This window comes from Brachypodium distachyon, chromosome 1, assembly GCF_000005505.3.
Source record: "Brachypodium distachyon strain Bd21 chromosome 1, Brachypodium_distachyon_v3.0, whole genome shotgun sequence".
Lineage (NCBI taxonomy): Eukaryota > Viridiplantae > Streptophyta > Magnoliopsida > Poales > Poaceae > Brachypodium > Brachypodium distachyon.
The window spans coordinates 5,661,979-5,676,480 of NC_016131.3; the positions used below are offsets into that span (position 1 = coordinate 5,661,979).

The 14,502-nt window shown below is 47.1% G+C and overlaps 2 protein-coding genes and 1 pseudogene across 3 annotated transcripts; 1 reads left to right on the forward strand and 2 right to left on the reverse strand.

Moving 5' to 3' along the window:
* Window positions 1-1,869: 1,869 nt before the first annotated feature.
* LOC100820844 (26S proteasome non-ATPase regulatory subunit 10) lies at window positions 1,870-5,163 on the reverse strand. Its single transcript, XM_003559142.4, has 5 exons — window positions 4,870-5,163; window positions 4,631-4,769; window positions 3,435-3,559; window positions 2,762-2,908; window positions 1,870-2,384 (listed from the first exon to the last, which is right to left on the reverse strand). The coding sequence occupies exons 1-5, from the start codon at window positions 5,068-5,070 to the stop codon at window positions 2,250-2,252; spliced, it is 747 nt and encodes a 248-aa protein (XP_003559190.1). The 5' UTR covers window positions 5,071-5,163; the 3' UTR covers window positions 1,870-2,249.
* Window positions 5,164-6,504: 1,341 nt separating this feature from the next.
* LOC100845130 lies at window positions 6,505-7,634 on the forward strand (annotated as a pseudogene).
* A 207-nt stretch (window positions 7,635-7,841) lies between these two features.
* Window positions 7,842-13,014, reverse strand: LOC100830976 (cyclic nucleotide-gated ion channel 2). Of its 2 annotated transcripts, none has more exons than XM_010231316.3 (7): window positions 12,722-13,014; window positions 11,909-12,593; window positions 10,428-10,643; window positions 9,499-9,824; window positions 9,083-9,194; window positions 8,726-8,962; window positions 7,842-8,620 (listed from the first exon to the last, which is right to left on the reverse strand). In XM_010231316.3, exons 1-7 carry the CDS (start codon window positions 12,757-12,759, stop codon window positions 8,039-8,041), a joined length of 2,196 nt encoding a protein of 731 aa, XP_010229618.1. In that variant the 5' UTR covers window positions 12,760-13,014; the 3' UTR covers window positions 7,842-8,038. The 2 variants fall into 2 exon arrangements, with proteins under 2 accessions (XP_010229618.1, XP_010229614.1); XM_010231312.3 differs by having other exon boundaries at window positions 11,909-12,596; window positions 12,722-13,013.
* Window positions 13,015-14,502: the final 1,488 nt, after the last annotated feature.

Here is a 14,502-nt window from a genome sequence, read left to right on the forward strand (position 1 = left end):
GTTAATATAAATGTATAAATATATATTTAAAATTAACTAACTCTAATGGAAAAAATATAAAGTGTTCTTGTTTTACATTTAAAACAATTAAATTTAAGAAGTACTCCCTCCGATCCTAAATTGTTGTCGAAATATTGCATGTATGTAGACGTTTTTTTTAAAATAGATACATTTATATTTGGATAAATTTGAGTCAAGAATTTAGGATCAGAGAAAGTACGTGACAAAATAATGTATATAAAGGGAACAATTTTTTTAAAAAAGAAGACATGATTAAATTGATGTCACGGTTGGAATTGATAGATTAATGAAAAAATATAAATGAATACATGCATGGCTTGAAAAAATGCCATGCATGATTTGATGAGGTGGCATGGTTTCCATGACAAAATTATGTATAAAGAGAGATGCATTTTCCCCAAAAAATTAATACTCCCTTCGTCCTGAAATAGAGGCTTATTTCAGGACGGAGCGATGAGGTGATATGTTTGAATTGATAACTAAATGCATAAATTGTAAATGAATACATGCATGACTTGAAAATATACAAATTCGCGTCAATTATTTCAGGATGAAGTGAGTACATGAATTAATTGATGAGGTGACATGTTTGAATTGATAATTAAATGCAAAAATTGTAAATGAATACATGCATGGCTTGAAAAAAGAAAGTCATGCATGACTTGATGAGATGGCATGGTTTGCATGGCAAAGTGGTGGACCTGATGATGTGGCATGCTTGCATGTTGAGAGGAGTAGGTAGAGGAAGGCGTCTGGGTAGTCAAGGGAAATTCCCGGAAGGCATGCGCATAGCGTTCCCGTAGTTGAAACCGAACCCTGCCTAAAATTCGAATGCTTCCAAAGTTGGTTGCAGCCGCTCGCGCCAAAGGAGCCCGGTTTGGTTCCCGTGAGAGCCCTGGTGTCCAAATCTGGTCGGACTGGACTCGGACTACACGCTGGAATGGTGTAGGCGACGGCGTGTAGCGCGAAGAACTCCGTGCAGCTTAGCGTCACCGTCAAGCAACGCAGTAATACAAGACAAATGAGCGATGCTGGGATTCGGGTACGATACTTTGCAATAAACGCGCCAGGGCGGCAGTTGACGCGAAAATTACTCGAAGTAGTAGTACTGATCATGTGAGTGCAATGGAAGGAAACACGGCTGCAATTTGAGCTTATAGTGCGGCGCGATCTACGTTCGTACAGCAAAGTGGATATCGTGCTGTCGATGACAGCAAATGGGTTCCCTGCCGCACAAAAATCTTCTAAAGAATGACTAGCTAAATGTCCGTATCGCTAAAAAAGAAGAAGCTAAATGTCCGTAAATCGCTAATGTTCTTTCTTTATCGTCGCGAGTTGATTAAATATTTTTGCCATCATAACTCTCTAATTTTACGTATAGAATAATAAATTTCTCAAAATATACATCGGACAAATCAAATAATGGAAAAAAAGATCGTGATACGACACTATATACAGTGCTGATAATTTTCTAGCAACTTAAGAGGTGATCTCAAGTTCTCAACGAGGGTGAGCAGACTGTCGCTAATTCAAATCTTTCTAAAAGTAAAAATAAAAACAAGGGGAAAATAGAGAGAGCTCGGCAACTTTCCCTAGCTGGCTGCATTACTGCCGTGAAACGTGGAGCTAGAAACCTTCTCAAGGCTACATACTTCACTTGAAATGTGGTATAGTAAGAATTACTCCCTCCAGTTCTACTCCAGATCAGCACAAAAGATCCGCTTACAAAAGGTTGAAATGTGGCCCTTGTCTGATTAGGGGCTTTCTTGTCGAAGACGATGCCATTTCTGTGTTCCCACAGCATCCAGCTAACAAGCGTGACAACAGTAGCCAAATCTAATCTTAGGATTTTGAAAATGTGCCTTCTATACCGAACCAGAGGAAGTACTGGCGTCAAGGAACGGGGTCCATTAATGTTCAGTGAACTTGGTTAAAAACTATCATCTCTAGTACAACTATAACCTATGGCATACGAATGTGAGACAGTATAGATAATTGACAGAGATTTTACAACCTCTGACTGAACAAGTTCAATCGGCAGAGCGATGGAACCGGGGTTTTATTTGTCCAAAACTATAAAACTATGAAAATCGAGCTGGTCAATCTGATTCTAGATGGGGAAAGTTAACGTATGCCAGGAATATGCAACAGACTTGTTTTTGAAGGACAAAGTTTCTATCCAGATGTTCTCCCATCTTTCTTTCACCTTAAGGCAGCACAAATTGGACTCAGCCTTCAAGCATTGCCTTGGCTGCATCAATCAGCGCAGGTCTGAATCCATCAGATGCTCGACCAAGGACGGTATAGCCTTCCTTATCCTCAATGTCAACATCAGCACCATGTCTAATTAGCAAAAGGGCAACCTAGAAAGAGATTATAAGACAATAATCAGTAAAATGATCAACCCACATCCATTTACTAAATAATAGGATAATCGATCAAAGTATGTGGCGATTTTTGGAACATGTCAGGATTATTCCTTGACTTTTGGATGCCGATGGTCCACAAATGATGACCTAAGAAGTCTACACAGTTCAACATCAAGTCGGTGGAAAATACCAACATTCTTGTCATGGATTTGAACTATGACATAAGTAGGCAATCAAGGTGTATCTTACCATGCAACACATACAAATAAATACAAAAAAAGCATGAAGTCTGGAATGATTTGAAAGAGCATCAGATAATCTATGAATATCAATGAGGTGGTGCGAGAAAGTAAAATAAATTATGTAATTACCCCTTTGTCCTCGCATATAACAGCATGCATTAGAGGTGATTGTCCAATCTTGTCAACTGCATCAACATCTGCCCCTTCCTCAATCAGGTATTCACAAAGCTCAGCATTTCCAGTACTTGCAGCTCTATGTAAAGGTGTGCAGCCAAACTGACAAAAAACAGTTAACATTCACATGTCTGCCAAAAACTTCAAATGCGGTGCTTGAAGATGTATAAAATTGTGGAGCAGACATATTTCATGGAAACTAATGTGCCTGAACATTAAGACTTGAAATTTGAGTTAGCATTCGTAGATATAGATGGATGTCTACAGAATAGTCACCTTCTATGCCCAAATAGGATTCCACAGAGCATTAGTACATATAGATGGATATGTACACAATAGTTCTCGCAAAAAAAAAGATGGATATGTACACAATAGTCACCTTTTATTTTCAAACAGAATTTAGAGGACAGGAATATTTTTTCTGAAGTGTCCACAAGAAAACACTTCTAGTGTAAAACATTCAGTTTTAGTTTATTTTCACTGACCACCTTTATGTTTATAGTCATACCACACCCTTCCATATATATAACATTTCATTCTCTTTATGGGTTTGAATCTTCACAGCCAACCATGAGCACAGAAGTATACAAGAAACTCAGATTCAAATGATCATTGGAAGTTCACAAACCTTATCTTTCTTGTTGACATTTGCACGATGAGCTATCAGTGTCTCAGCAATGTTAAGCCGCCCTTTACTAGCAGCATAATGAAGAGCAGTTCGGCCAGCATCAGTAGTCAAGTCAACATCTGCCCCTGGTATAATAAATTCATTCATAATTATGTCAGTTAGCATGAAATTACAAAATGATCAAGCTTAGACTGGTATGTAAGATTCAACCAGAGAAATCAAGCTTAGACTCATATAAGCAGGGCAGCTGTTAGAACGCACATGAAAACACAACACACAAACAGGCAAGAAAGACCAACAAAACTAGCTTGGGTTCTTCAATTCTGAACATAAAAGAAATCGGGCGCTTATGGTTGCCTTACACAAGGGATTTTCAAACAAAAACTGAGACCTAGACAGGCCAATGTGCTCTGCAGTACCACAGCCTGCAGGGAAGTTCACTTCTCCAAAGGGTAAGAGTTCACTAGTGAACTTATTCAGAAATTAACAAGTAACACTCCTCGCTAAATCAATCCTATTCTTGGCATGAATGTCAGCTCTGCATTTTCTTGCAAGATATACAGACTGTAGCAGCATATGATAGAACAAGTACTGAATAATAATCAAGAACAGGACATCAGCAACCTGCAGAGATATTCAATTATTCATGACAAATTTTGCCTCAGAGAAAAATAAGAAGCACATAAATAATAAGCTCACAGCACTACCAAAGAGCAACATTAGTTTGAAATTTTGCAGGCTTACTAAAGCAACTAGTGGCCTGAAATCAGTTTTAAGACATTATATGTTACATGAACATAATGTATGGCTCATGATGAACTGCAAACAACACGGACAATTCCAACATAACCACCCTGTGCAATTAACCTTCACCAGCTGCACAGTACTTTATCATACCCAACCAAAATCATGGAACCACCGTTCATCTAGAACCACTCAGTCTTTAAAGTAACAACAAATCAGCCAAATCGCGCTATTAGGAATTTCCAGGGGGCAAGACCATGATCTCCAATTTCACAGAAAACATGATGCTCACATTTTTGTAACCCTGCTAATTACCTCACGTGGCAGAAATAAACCGTGCAAACAGTGTCAATTGAAGCTAAGAACTCACCCTACACCCATTTCACCAACTAATCATAGAACTTTCAGCAGACAGTATGGTTTCACGCGAACGCAACTTTAAGCTCTCGTACCGTGATCGAGCAGGATCTCGAGGATCTGAGCGTTCCCGCTGCTGGCCACCGAATGAATCGGCGCCCACCCCTCCTCATCCTTCCCGTTCAACGCGCTCGCCGCAGCGTCACCCCCTGCCGACACAAGCGCGGTGACCACCTACACCATCAGACAGCCATAATAAAAAAAGCGTCCAAACCCTAAACCCGTCGGCCGAGCAGATTTGAGGGCAATTGCCCAGAGAAGCCACGGCGGTTGCCTTGGGGTGGCCGGAGGCGGCGGCGACGTGAAGGAGGGAGCGGCCGTCCTCGTTGCGGAGAGAGAGGGCTGCGGCGAGGGACGCGGGGTCGCGGGAGGAGAACGGGGCGGCATCGCCAGATTCTGCGGCGAGGAACAGCTCCTTGTCCGACGGCCTCTCTCCGCCGCCGGCGAGCGCGTCGACTTCCATTGCCTCTGCCATCTGGAGTGTGCTTATCCGGAAAAGAGTTGAGCTCTGAGTTGGGCCGTCTCTCTCGCGGCTTCTGGTTGCCTACTTGCCTAGCTGCCGACCTGCCGTGGTTCTAAAAAAAAGAGAAGAAGCTGCCGACCTGCCGCTTCATGTTTTTTCAGCGTCAAACTGCTCTTGCTCCTTCCACAAGAAAGAAAAGCCGCGATTGGCCGATAGTGTCAGGTGGCCCATACGAGCCGGCCCAGGGGGGCGAGTACGATCATGCAACCGACGGCCCACTTTCGAATTGGATGTCCTGCTCTATGGAAAAAAAAAGGCTGTTCGCCTAAAAGGGCATTGCACGCATGAGTTCCTTTTTTAGCAAACACATGGATTGAGCACCGGGCGGGTGGCTCGGACGTTGCAGGTGCTCAAAAGCAATGGACTGCGCTTTTTTTTTTCTCAAACACGCTGAGCAACGTGTCATTTTCATTAAGAAGCGCAAGTACAAACGAAAGCAACAAAAGATGAGTCCCAACGGCCTCAAAACAAGAAAAAGAGAGAACGGAAAAAGAAAGGCAAAGCCACTGTCCAGGAAGGGATGCAATGGCGCACGGATGCAATGGACTGCTCTGGAAACAGTGCCTGCAAAGCTGAAGGTGTTTGCTTGGTGGCTGACCAAGAACTCTATTCCAACAGAATCTGTGCGGCATCACAGGAATATGGCACAAACTAATCTCTGTCAGATTTGTCAGGCTGCGGAGGATACATGGCGTCATGCTCTGATCTACTGCACTATGGCAAGTGTGTGTGGGCACTGCTAGATGAACAACTGACGGAGCATGTGATCTTGAACACCTGCCCGGATGCCAAGGTTTGGTTGTTTACTTTGATGGAATCCACCTCGAAGTATGAGTTCGCGGTAATCTTAACAACATTGTGGGCGATTTGGTGGGCTGGGAGGAACGCGATCCATGAAGAGAAATACCAGTCTCCGCTGTCCACTTTCGCTTTCATTCAACGTTTCCTGGAAGACCTCTCAATGACCGAAGTAGCTTCGGAGGATGGAGCCGGTACTGCACAAATGATAACTGTTCGACGATCTAAAGCGTAGGTGCCGTGCTGGTTGCCACCGCCGAGTGGCTGCTTTAAAATCAATGTGGATGCGGCCATTTCCCGGTCTGGCGCTGGGGGTGCCATCGCGGCCGTTTGTAGAACTCCCGAGGGGAGGTTCCATGGAGCTTCGTCGGTTACTATACGAGGTCTATCCGACCCTGCGACACTTGAAGCCCTAGCGTGCAATGAAGCTCTAGCTTTGGCCCGTGATCTCAGTTGCTTGTGTGTTGCCTCTGACTGCCGGTCCGTAATCAAGAACTTGGAGATGGAGAATCTCTGCCATTGCAGTGCTATCACGAAGGATATTGAGGAAGGGAAGAAGCTGTTCCAGGAGATCGTTTTAGACATGAAAAACGTGTGTTTAATTTTGATGCTCATAATTTAGTTAAAACGGCTTTGCCGCTCTCCTTCGGTCGTCGTGTGTGGTTGTTACTTAGGAGTACCTGATACCACTTGTATTCATGTGCAAGTGAGAGTGCAATAAAGTGGTTTTACCCCTTAAAAAAAAAGCAAACACGGGATCCTTTCGGATTCAGATTGAACTTAATTACTGTATTTATAGTCTGGAAGTCGAAATTCATACCGTATTGAATTCGAAACTTTGTTTGAACCAAGTTTTCTTTCTCTTTCTCGCCGGCCTGCGGCGACTCTGCGAGGGGTTCAATCCTACGAGCTGCCAAAAACAGCAAATCGAAGGAGCTCTCTCAAAATCCTGTGGCCTTTCAGGGAGCGCGAGATGGATCGCCGCGACCGCCTCCACGCGCAGGAGGACGAGCAGGGAGCCGCCGAGGAGGAGGCGGAGCAGATCCAGTACCCGTTCTTCACCGAGGGCACCAAGGAATTTCTCCAGGCGCGCGTCGACATCGCGATGCACTCACTGCCCCTCGCTAAGGCCAGGGTCGAGAGAGCCAAGCGCCGCCTCCGAGACCCTGACGAGGACCCCGAGGCAGAGGCTGCTGGCCTTGCCGTCAAGCAGGCGGGGGAGTTCGCGCTCGAGCGCAGCGTGGTCGGAGACGATCGCCCTCTCACCGGCTGCTCCTTCTCCCGCGACGCGTCGATGCTCGCTACAAGCTCCTGGAGCGGGATCATCAAAGTATGGAGCGTGCCACAGATAACAAAAATCGCAACCCTGAAAGGTCATACAGAACGCGCAACCGATGTTGCCTTTTCTCCGGTTGATAACTGCTTTTTAGCGACTGCCTCGTGGATCGCTTGTAATGTCTTTTGATGGTCACCTGGATCGTCTTGCTCGCCTTGCTTTCCATCCATCTGGAAAGTACCTTGGCACGGCTAGCTTTGACAAGACTTGGAGACTGTGGGACGTTCATACTGGAAAGGAACTTCTGCTCCAAGAGTGGCATAACAGAGGTGTATATGGAGTTAGCTTTCACCCAGATGGTTCTTTAGCTGCGTCTTGTGGGCTTAATGCAGCTGCTCCGATTTGGGATCTGAGATCAGGAAGATCATAATGGCTATCTGGTTGCCACTGGGAGTGAAGACAAGGGATACCAAGACCACCAAATTCTTTTTTCATGCATATAAGGTGCCAATTGACCAGGTGTAATTTCCTATGACCCTCAAAATCACTCCAAAGGCAGTGTGGCATTTGAGAGTTGATGAGGTTGTTGTGGGCCTTGTGGCCATCTTTCTACGACTTGCATTGCTATAGTATTCTCCCTATAAAAATCGAACAACGAAACCAGCCAATAAATACACCTCCATTATTGATGAATCCTTAAATGATGATCGAATGCGAATGCCTCGCCAGAAGGCCCAGAACAGCTTGACAAATACAGTACACGTCGTACAGCCATACGGCCCTGTCACAAGAGAGCACGACAACGATGGTCCCTCTCCGCGCACAGGCTGCATGAATCCCCCAGGCCTACTCGAGGTGGTCGTGCGGCCTGAGCGACATGAACATGGCTGCGTAATGGCGGAGCCGGCGGTCCCCGTCCTCGGGGCCCATGCCGGGCGGCGGGAGCACCGCCGTGGCCATCGTCCTGGCCCTGTACCTCCGCCACGCGAGCTGCACGTTGACGGCGGCCCACGTCCGCCAGTTGGACGAGTAGTACCTTGCGGTGCGCTTGAGCTTGTCGTTGGCGAACTTGTACCGGAAGTGCTCCGTGATGTAGCGCAGGTCAGGGGCGTCCAGGCAGAAGGCCTGCGCCGCCTCCACGCACTCGAACGTGGCCGAGGACGCCGGCAGCCGGTCCACGAACGGCCGCCGCAGGCACCAGGAGAGGAGCTCGTCGCCCAGGAAGCTGCCGGCGCCCAGCACGCACGTCGCCACCACGCCCTTGGTCAGCGGCTGCGTGCTCCGGAGCTTCCCCTGCAGGATGAACACCATGCGCTGCACCGGGTCGCCCTCCCGGATCACCTTCTCGCCGCTGCAGAACACCAGCGGCCGCAGCCTGTCGCAGATGTTGTCCAGGATGAGCTCGTCCATGCCATGGAACAGAGGAACCTGCATCGGACGGGACAGCCGTGAGATCGTCTGAGCTGAGGTCCATCTATCTATCCGACCTTAGCTACCGGTCTCAAGTGAAATCTGACAACATGATAATATTACCTGTTTAACCAGCTCGAGGCAGAGGTAGCGCTTGATGTCTCGCCGGAGCCCTTCGGGCAGGTCCTTGATCATCTCCATCTCCTCGTCTCCGGTGATGGCCGCCCAGCGCTCGCGCTCGTACTTCCGGACCCTCTGCCGCAGCCGGGACGGCAGTTGCCTCCTCCTCATCCACCATTCCATGTCCCGGAACCGCAGTTGCATCTTCCGCTTCCTCGCCAAGACAGCGTGCAAGAAGACCTGCAGCAAAAAGAATTATCACATCCCCGCGAAAAAAAAGAATCATAACATGTTACTATCAACGGAGATAGCTTGCTCCAGTAAAAATGGAACAACAAAAGGATAGCTGAGACTTCACACCTGTATGTTTCCAATCAGTAAGGTGAAGAGCATCAGCCCACTGAGCACATTGATGATGCTGAATATCACCTCAAGCCAATTGCTCGTCGGCTCAAGATCATTGCCAAAAGTACTGCCAGTTGATGCATACGAATCGTATGAGATATAAGTGAGATGGTGGTAGAGCAAACAATAATAATGTAAAAACCTAGAATTAACTAATAATATTGCTACCCTGCATACAACAACCATGTAACAGAACTGTTGGCTTACAAATAACTGCCAGGAATATGCATTTTCAAATAGAATGATACTAAGGTACTAAGGTATCTGTCAATTCTCAAGATGGCCACTCAACATTCAGGTACTAAGGTATCTGTCTGGAAATAACTCCCTCTGTCAGAAGCAGGTAATATTAATTTCACTAACTAAATTACCTGAGTGTCATGAGGCCCCAAAATATAGGATAGAGAATTTTGACAGCAAGTGAATTGCTCGAGATAACAGGAAGAGCTCCCTTGTAGATTCCATAAGCATAGGCGCCATTGCCACTTAGACAGGTCGGCACGTTTTGTTGCCCAAAGGAAGTTAAGTTCGTGTCACATGCTAATCCACTCATATCTGATGACCAAGGAAAGTGAAAACACATTTCCTTGGAGCAGGCCAGTGACATTAAATTGCAATTATTGTTTTTCTTGCATTCCGCTTGGAGGCAGGAGGCAACACGCTGAATCGCAAGAACATACCAACACCCACCTGCAATCTGGGAATAGTAGAAAGTCGTGAATAACCAGCATTGTCTACAATAATTTACCATGCATGATCCCTATATTTAGTACCAACTGTGGCTATATGAAATTCCACAAAGGAATCTGTTAAGCTTCTGAGGTCAGGAAATTACAGGCGACCAATTTCAAGGTAGGTAAATTCAAGATTTTTCTAAAGTCCAACAGCTTGGTTTCATTTAATCAGCATTCAGCAGCAACATGATAGATCTGATCGTCTGGGACAGTTTTCCTGTTCAGCAATAATATGAGCAATGCTATTTTTCTTTAATATAACAGACCATCTATATATTACTATTCCAATTTGCCATTATCATCAGCAACAGTTTGGTACTTCCTCTTGAAACAATGGTTGCTTCTTAAGCACGACTATTTGCAGATATTCTAGACATTCCCTTGATTTACTTAGAAATAATATTGCTAAGTGTGTTGTAAATAAATTCAAAAGATCATTGACCAAACTAACAACCAGATATCGATGATTGCAAAGAATTGCAGTCCATAAAACTATGACCAACGATTCCTTGTGCATGATTTTGATATACATTCTGGAAGTGACTTATGGGAGAGGGAATACTCACATGAGAAGCAATGAAATAGGCAAAAAGATTTAGACCAAATCCCCACCATACTGTTCCAAAGATGTAACCTGTCACCTTCTGCATTTTCCTCATGATATGAATACTATGATACACCTTGGGGAGAAATTGCAAAACGAATATGAGCAGTAGTATTGTCATGATAACTTTAACTTGCTCTTCTCTGATTAACTTTGGTATGACCAGCCAAAAGATGATCTGCAGAATTTGATTGATCAGTTTACTGGGGTTAAAAAAAGGGGTAATGTAAAAGAGTTCAGAATTTTTCCGTGATAAATTTGATTGAACTCAATCCATGTCAGAAAAAAAGATACACCTAAAGATTATACAGATTATTCAGCAGTCTCTTTAGAACAATAACACCTCTTCATTTTCATACATATCGTCACATAAATAATGAGAAGGACATAGCTATCGTTTTGTGGCCATGGAGATCCTAATAGGCACCGCCACACACGCTGAATGCCCAGCGTTAAAATGACAACATCAATTATGCAAAACGAGAATGAATATTACTTATATATTATACGAGAAAAGCTAACTCCTGCTTTAAAAATGACTGAATGATCTGGCGACAAAGACTCATGAATAGTCAGCAAAAGAAAACAAAAAATCAGCTGCAGGATCTGAAAGCGGTCAAATCCACTGTAACACCGGCAACATGATAAGATAGAGGACAGATGAGAATATCTGTTACACTGACTGCATGACAAAACACAATTCTACACTCTTAATGCTCGTCTCCTTGCAATCCGTTGGGTCGCTGCAAACCTTAACCATGCAAGAAGTCGCCCTACCAGAGTACCATGAGCACCGTGCATGTAGATCTGCATAATTGAACCGTCATTTTCCTTTTTATTTTCCTCCATCAATGATGGGATTTCCCCCATTGCATCCACGGTCATATTCTGAAACTACTAGCAATCATTGCTCTATGCCTCCAACCATCCGTACTTATTCCGTAAGCGCATCGGTCTCTATCGCTTACTACTAATTTCGATCAGAATTCTCTAACTCGTCATCGCTGGGACGGGTCAGGACCATTCCAGTATAAGCTGGAGACTAGAGCCTCACACTGCCCTACACACATGAACACCTACCACGCATCAGTATTCAATAAATAGCTAGTATAGCTAGCACGTAGTAACCTGCAATTTTACACATGAACTCGCTAGTGGACACTGCGGTACCTGCAAATGTGCGTGTCTCAATGTGTACCCTAATTTAACATTTCCGACAAGGACGTTGTGGTGTGTCTCGAAACCAGGTATATGGGGCACGCCTATAATTTTGGTCCGTTTGATTGCCCACCTACTTGGGCAAGGCATGTCGTTCTAGTGGCCGGTTCGATGCAAAGCTGGAGGGAGTAGTGTAGACTTATTACTTGGTTTGGATCGATGCTTCAAATCATGATTTCCATGGTGAAAAATGGCAGTAATTCGAGGTTGGGGCAATGAACTGACCTGAGGGATTGGGAGGATAACGAAGAGGTCGAACCAGAGGCCCTTGAGGGAGCGGGCGTAGTTCGCGGCGATGGCGCGCGGGTCCCAGACGAGCTTGCCGCAGCCGACGACGAGGGACTCGCGGGAGACGTAGGCGAGGCGGAACTGGACGAGGACGTGGGCGAGGTGCCCCAGGTCGGCGCAGGTCCGCAGCGCCGTGACGGCGGCGGCGAGGCCGGCGTCCATGTACATGCACGGCCGGCCCGCGCGGCCGATGGAGAGCGCGTAGAAGAAGAGCGGGTCCACCGCCAGGGCCGCGGCCCGGCCCAGCAGGATCCAGCGGTTCCAGCGCTGCACGCGCTTGCTCCGCGGGTCGAGCACGGGGCCGAACAGCCACCGCGCGGCGGCCACGGCCCCCGCACCCGCCGCCGGGTGGGCCTGCTGCGACTGGACGGGCACTAGCGACGAGCCGGCGTCGGCGTCCCAGTCGGGCGAGTGCACCTGGTCGCACGTCGTGGAGTGGAACGCCGGCACCCCGGGCTGCGTGCACGCGTAGCACTCGCCCGGGGGACCCGCCATCGCCGCCGCAGGCAGGCTGCTCGACGCGACGCCCCTTCCGGCCTGGGACTCCTCATCCCCGTCCTGCCCCGCGCCGCACGAGCCCAGCGTCCGCTTGACCCCATCGCGCGCCTGCACGAGCAACCTTCTACTGCCAGCACAAAATTAAAACAGCACACCCCATCACACGATCAATCGCCAAATCAAGGGAGCCGCCGTTCCCAGAGAGAAGGAGGCACGCATTAAACGCACGGAGAGGAAGCCAGGCCAGCTCACCTTTCGGAGAGGGAGCGGAGGAAGGAGAGGGAAGGCATGTCCCATGAACGGCGGAAACCATGAACCGGCCGGCCGACCGATCGAGCAGAGCCCGAGGCGTACAAGAGTTTTGGAGCTGTGGCGTTCGGTTTCGAATCGAATGCGGCGAGCAGAGATAAAAGTGAGAGGGAGGTGGCGGTACAACTGTACCTGGCCCCCAATACGTGTCAGCGCGGAGGCGTGCGCGCGTACGCCGTCGCCGAGCGCTCCCAGAGAGCCTGTGTTTTGGCTCGCGGCCTCGCGCTCTTGTGCCCACGTCTACCTACCGTCGGCTCGACTAGGTACATAGACTACGGTCCTACGGAGCAGTACAGTAGAGTAGTCAGCAGTATCGGTACAAAGTCCGGTACGCAATAATGGATCAGATGGGGGCGAAAATAGACCGCACTGCGGCTACGGGATCGTTCTGGTTTATTCAGGTGATCGTCTGCTCGTGTATACGGAGATCGGACTATTGGAGGGCAATGCGTCACCGCCTCACCGGACAGACTTGCACCGCCGCCATGGACTGGGAATAATGCAGATGAACGTGTATCTTGTATTCAGTATTCTTTTTCTTTGAGAAGGTGTGTCAAGTATACTTTGTACGTGCGGCTCCGGTGCATGGACTGGGTCCGCGCGCGGTCGAGGGATGAAGTCGCTCCCCTTGGTGATTGGTGTGACCTTTTCTTCAGTTCGGGTCTGCCATTTAGTAAGCACAGACATGTCGAGGCCATGCGTACAAACATGGCTAGACAAACAGAGGCTGAATTTTAGTTCCGCTGATATTGTGTAGTCCCCAGGAAGGCAAGAACGTGTAACAAGGTCATGGTGCACGGCTAGGCCTCAAGTCCAAAGCTGTATGTCACCAGACAATGTCCTTAACTTTGTACTTCCTCCGTCTGAAAATAAGTGACTGGATCGAGAGAGTACATGCTTTTGTCACTAACGACTCAGCTGAGTGTGTTGGGTAATGGAAAGGAAATTATTCCGTGTCCAAAAACAATAGTGGTTGCCATTACCCAATCGGTGAGCATGCAATGTGGATCTCACAGATTTGTTGCTGTTTTTTTTCTCTCTCAAGGGTTAGAGTCGAGTGAAGTCCCCGACATAAGGGTTTGTAAATAGAAAGTGACTATTTGTCAGTCAACTTAGAAGTAATTATTTTTACGGTAGTAAAACCATTGCCGACACAAACACATAGTATGAGCAACAAAGCAGTAGTTTTAAAAAAAAATCAGGCATGTGCCGCATTCTTTCGGGTTCTCTCTTATTCTCTCTTTTTTCAGTCCTAAATCCAATTTTTTGCCACCAACCCCTTCTTCAGCGAGATCTTCACCGTCTCTGCAGACCCGCCCACCATTTCTCCTTGAACCTCCACTGGGCTTCCCCGATCACACAAAAAATGCTTTCTCTCGACTAAAAAACTTTATCAGAAGCTATTATTCAAAAGCAAAAAAAAAAGATTTCGTTTCCCTAAAGGAAAAAAAAACTGCACATAAGAAGAAAGCAAATTCCAGCCGTCCGAAAATACGACAAAACTGCTTCCAGAAGAGGAGCCATTCCCAGCCGTAGAAACGCGCCCGCAATGAAACGGCCTGACAAAGCGGCACATGAGCCACGCCTCGCGCCGTGCCTCCCGCTGGCGTGCCCTGGCCCACTGACCATTGGCACGTTACGTGTACCGACGGCCACCGTTGCACGGCACGGCACGGAGAGATATTTTAACGCCTTCCGATTAGGAACCCCCCCATCATCGATCA

Bases quoted from the DNA above. Each gene is read 5' to 3' on its own strand.
- LOC100830976 (XM_010231312.3), bottom strand. From the start codon at position 12,759: ATGCCTTCCCTCTCCTTCCTCCGCTCCCTCTCCGAAAG. The intron at 12,597-12,721 runs GTGAGCTGGCCT...TTGTGCTGGCAG, and splicing joins CTCCGCTCCCTCTCCGAAAG to TAGAAGGTTGCTCGTGCAGG. The intron at 9,825-10,427 runs GTGAGTATTCCC...TACTATTCCCAG, and splicing joins CCTATTTCATTGCTTCTCAT to ATTGCAGGTGGGTGTTGGTA.
- LOC100820844 (XM_003559142.4), bottom strand. From the start codon at position 5,070: ATGGCAGAGGCAATGGAAGTCGACGCGCTCGCCGGCGGCGGAGAGAGG. The intron at 4,770-4,869 runs GCAACCGCCGTG...CTGATGGTGTAG, and splicing joins CCGCCTCCGGCCACCCCAAG to GTGGTCACCGCGCTTGTGTC. The intron at 3,560-4,630 runs GTACGAGAGCTT...TTATTATACCAG, and splicing joins CGAGATCCTGCTCGATCACG to GGGCAGATGTTGACTTGACT.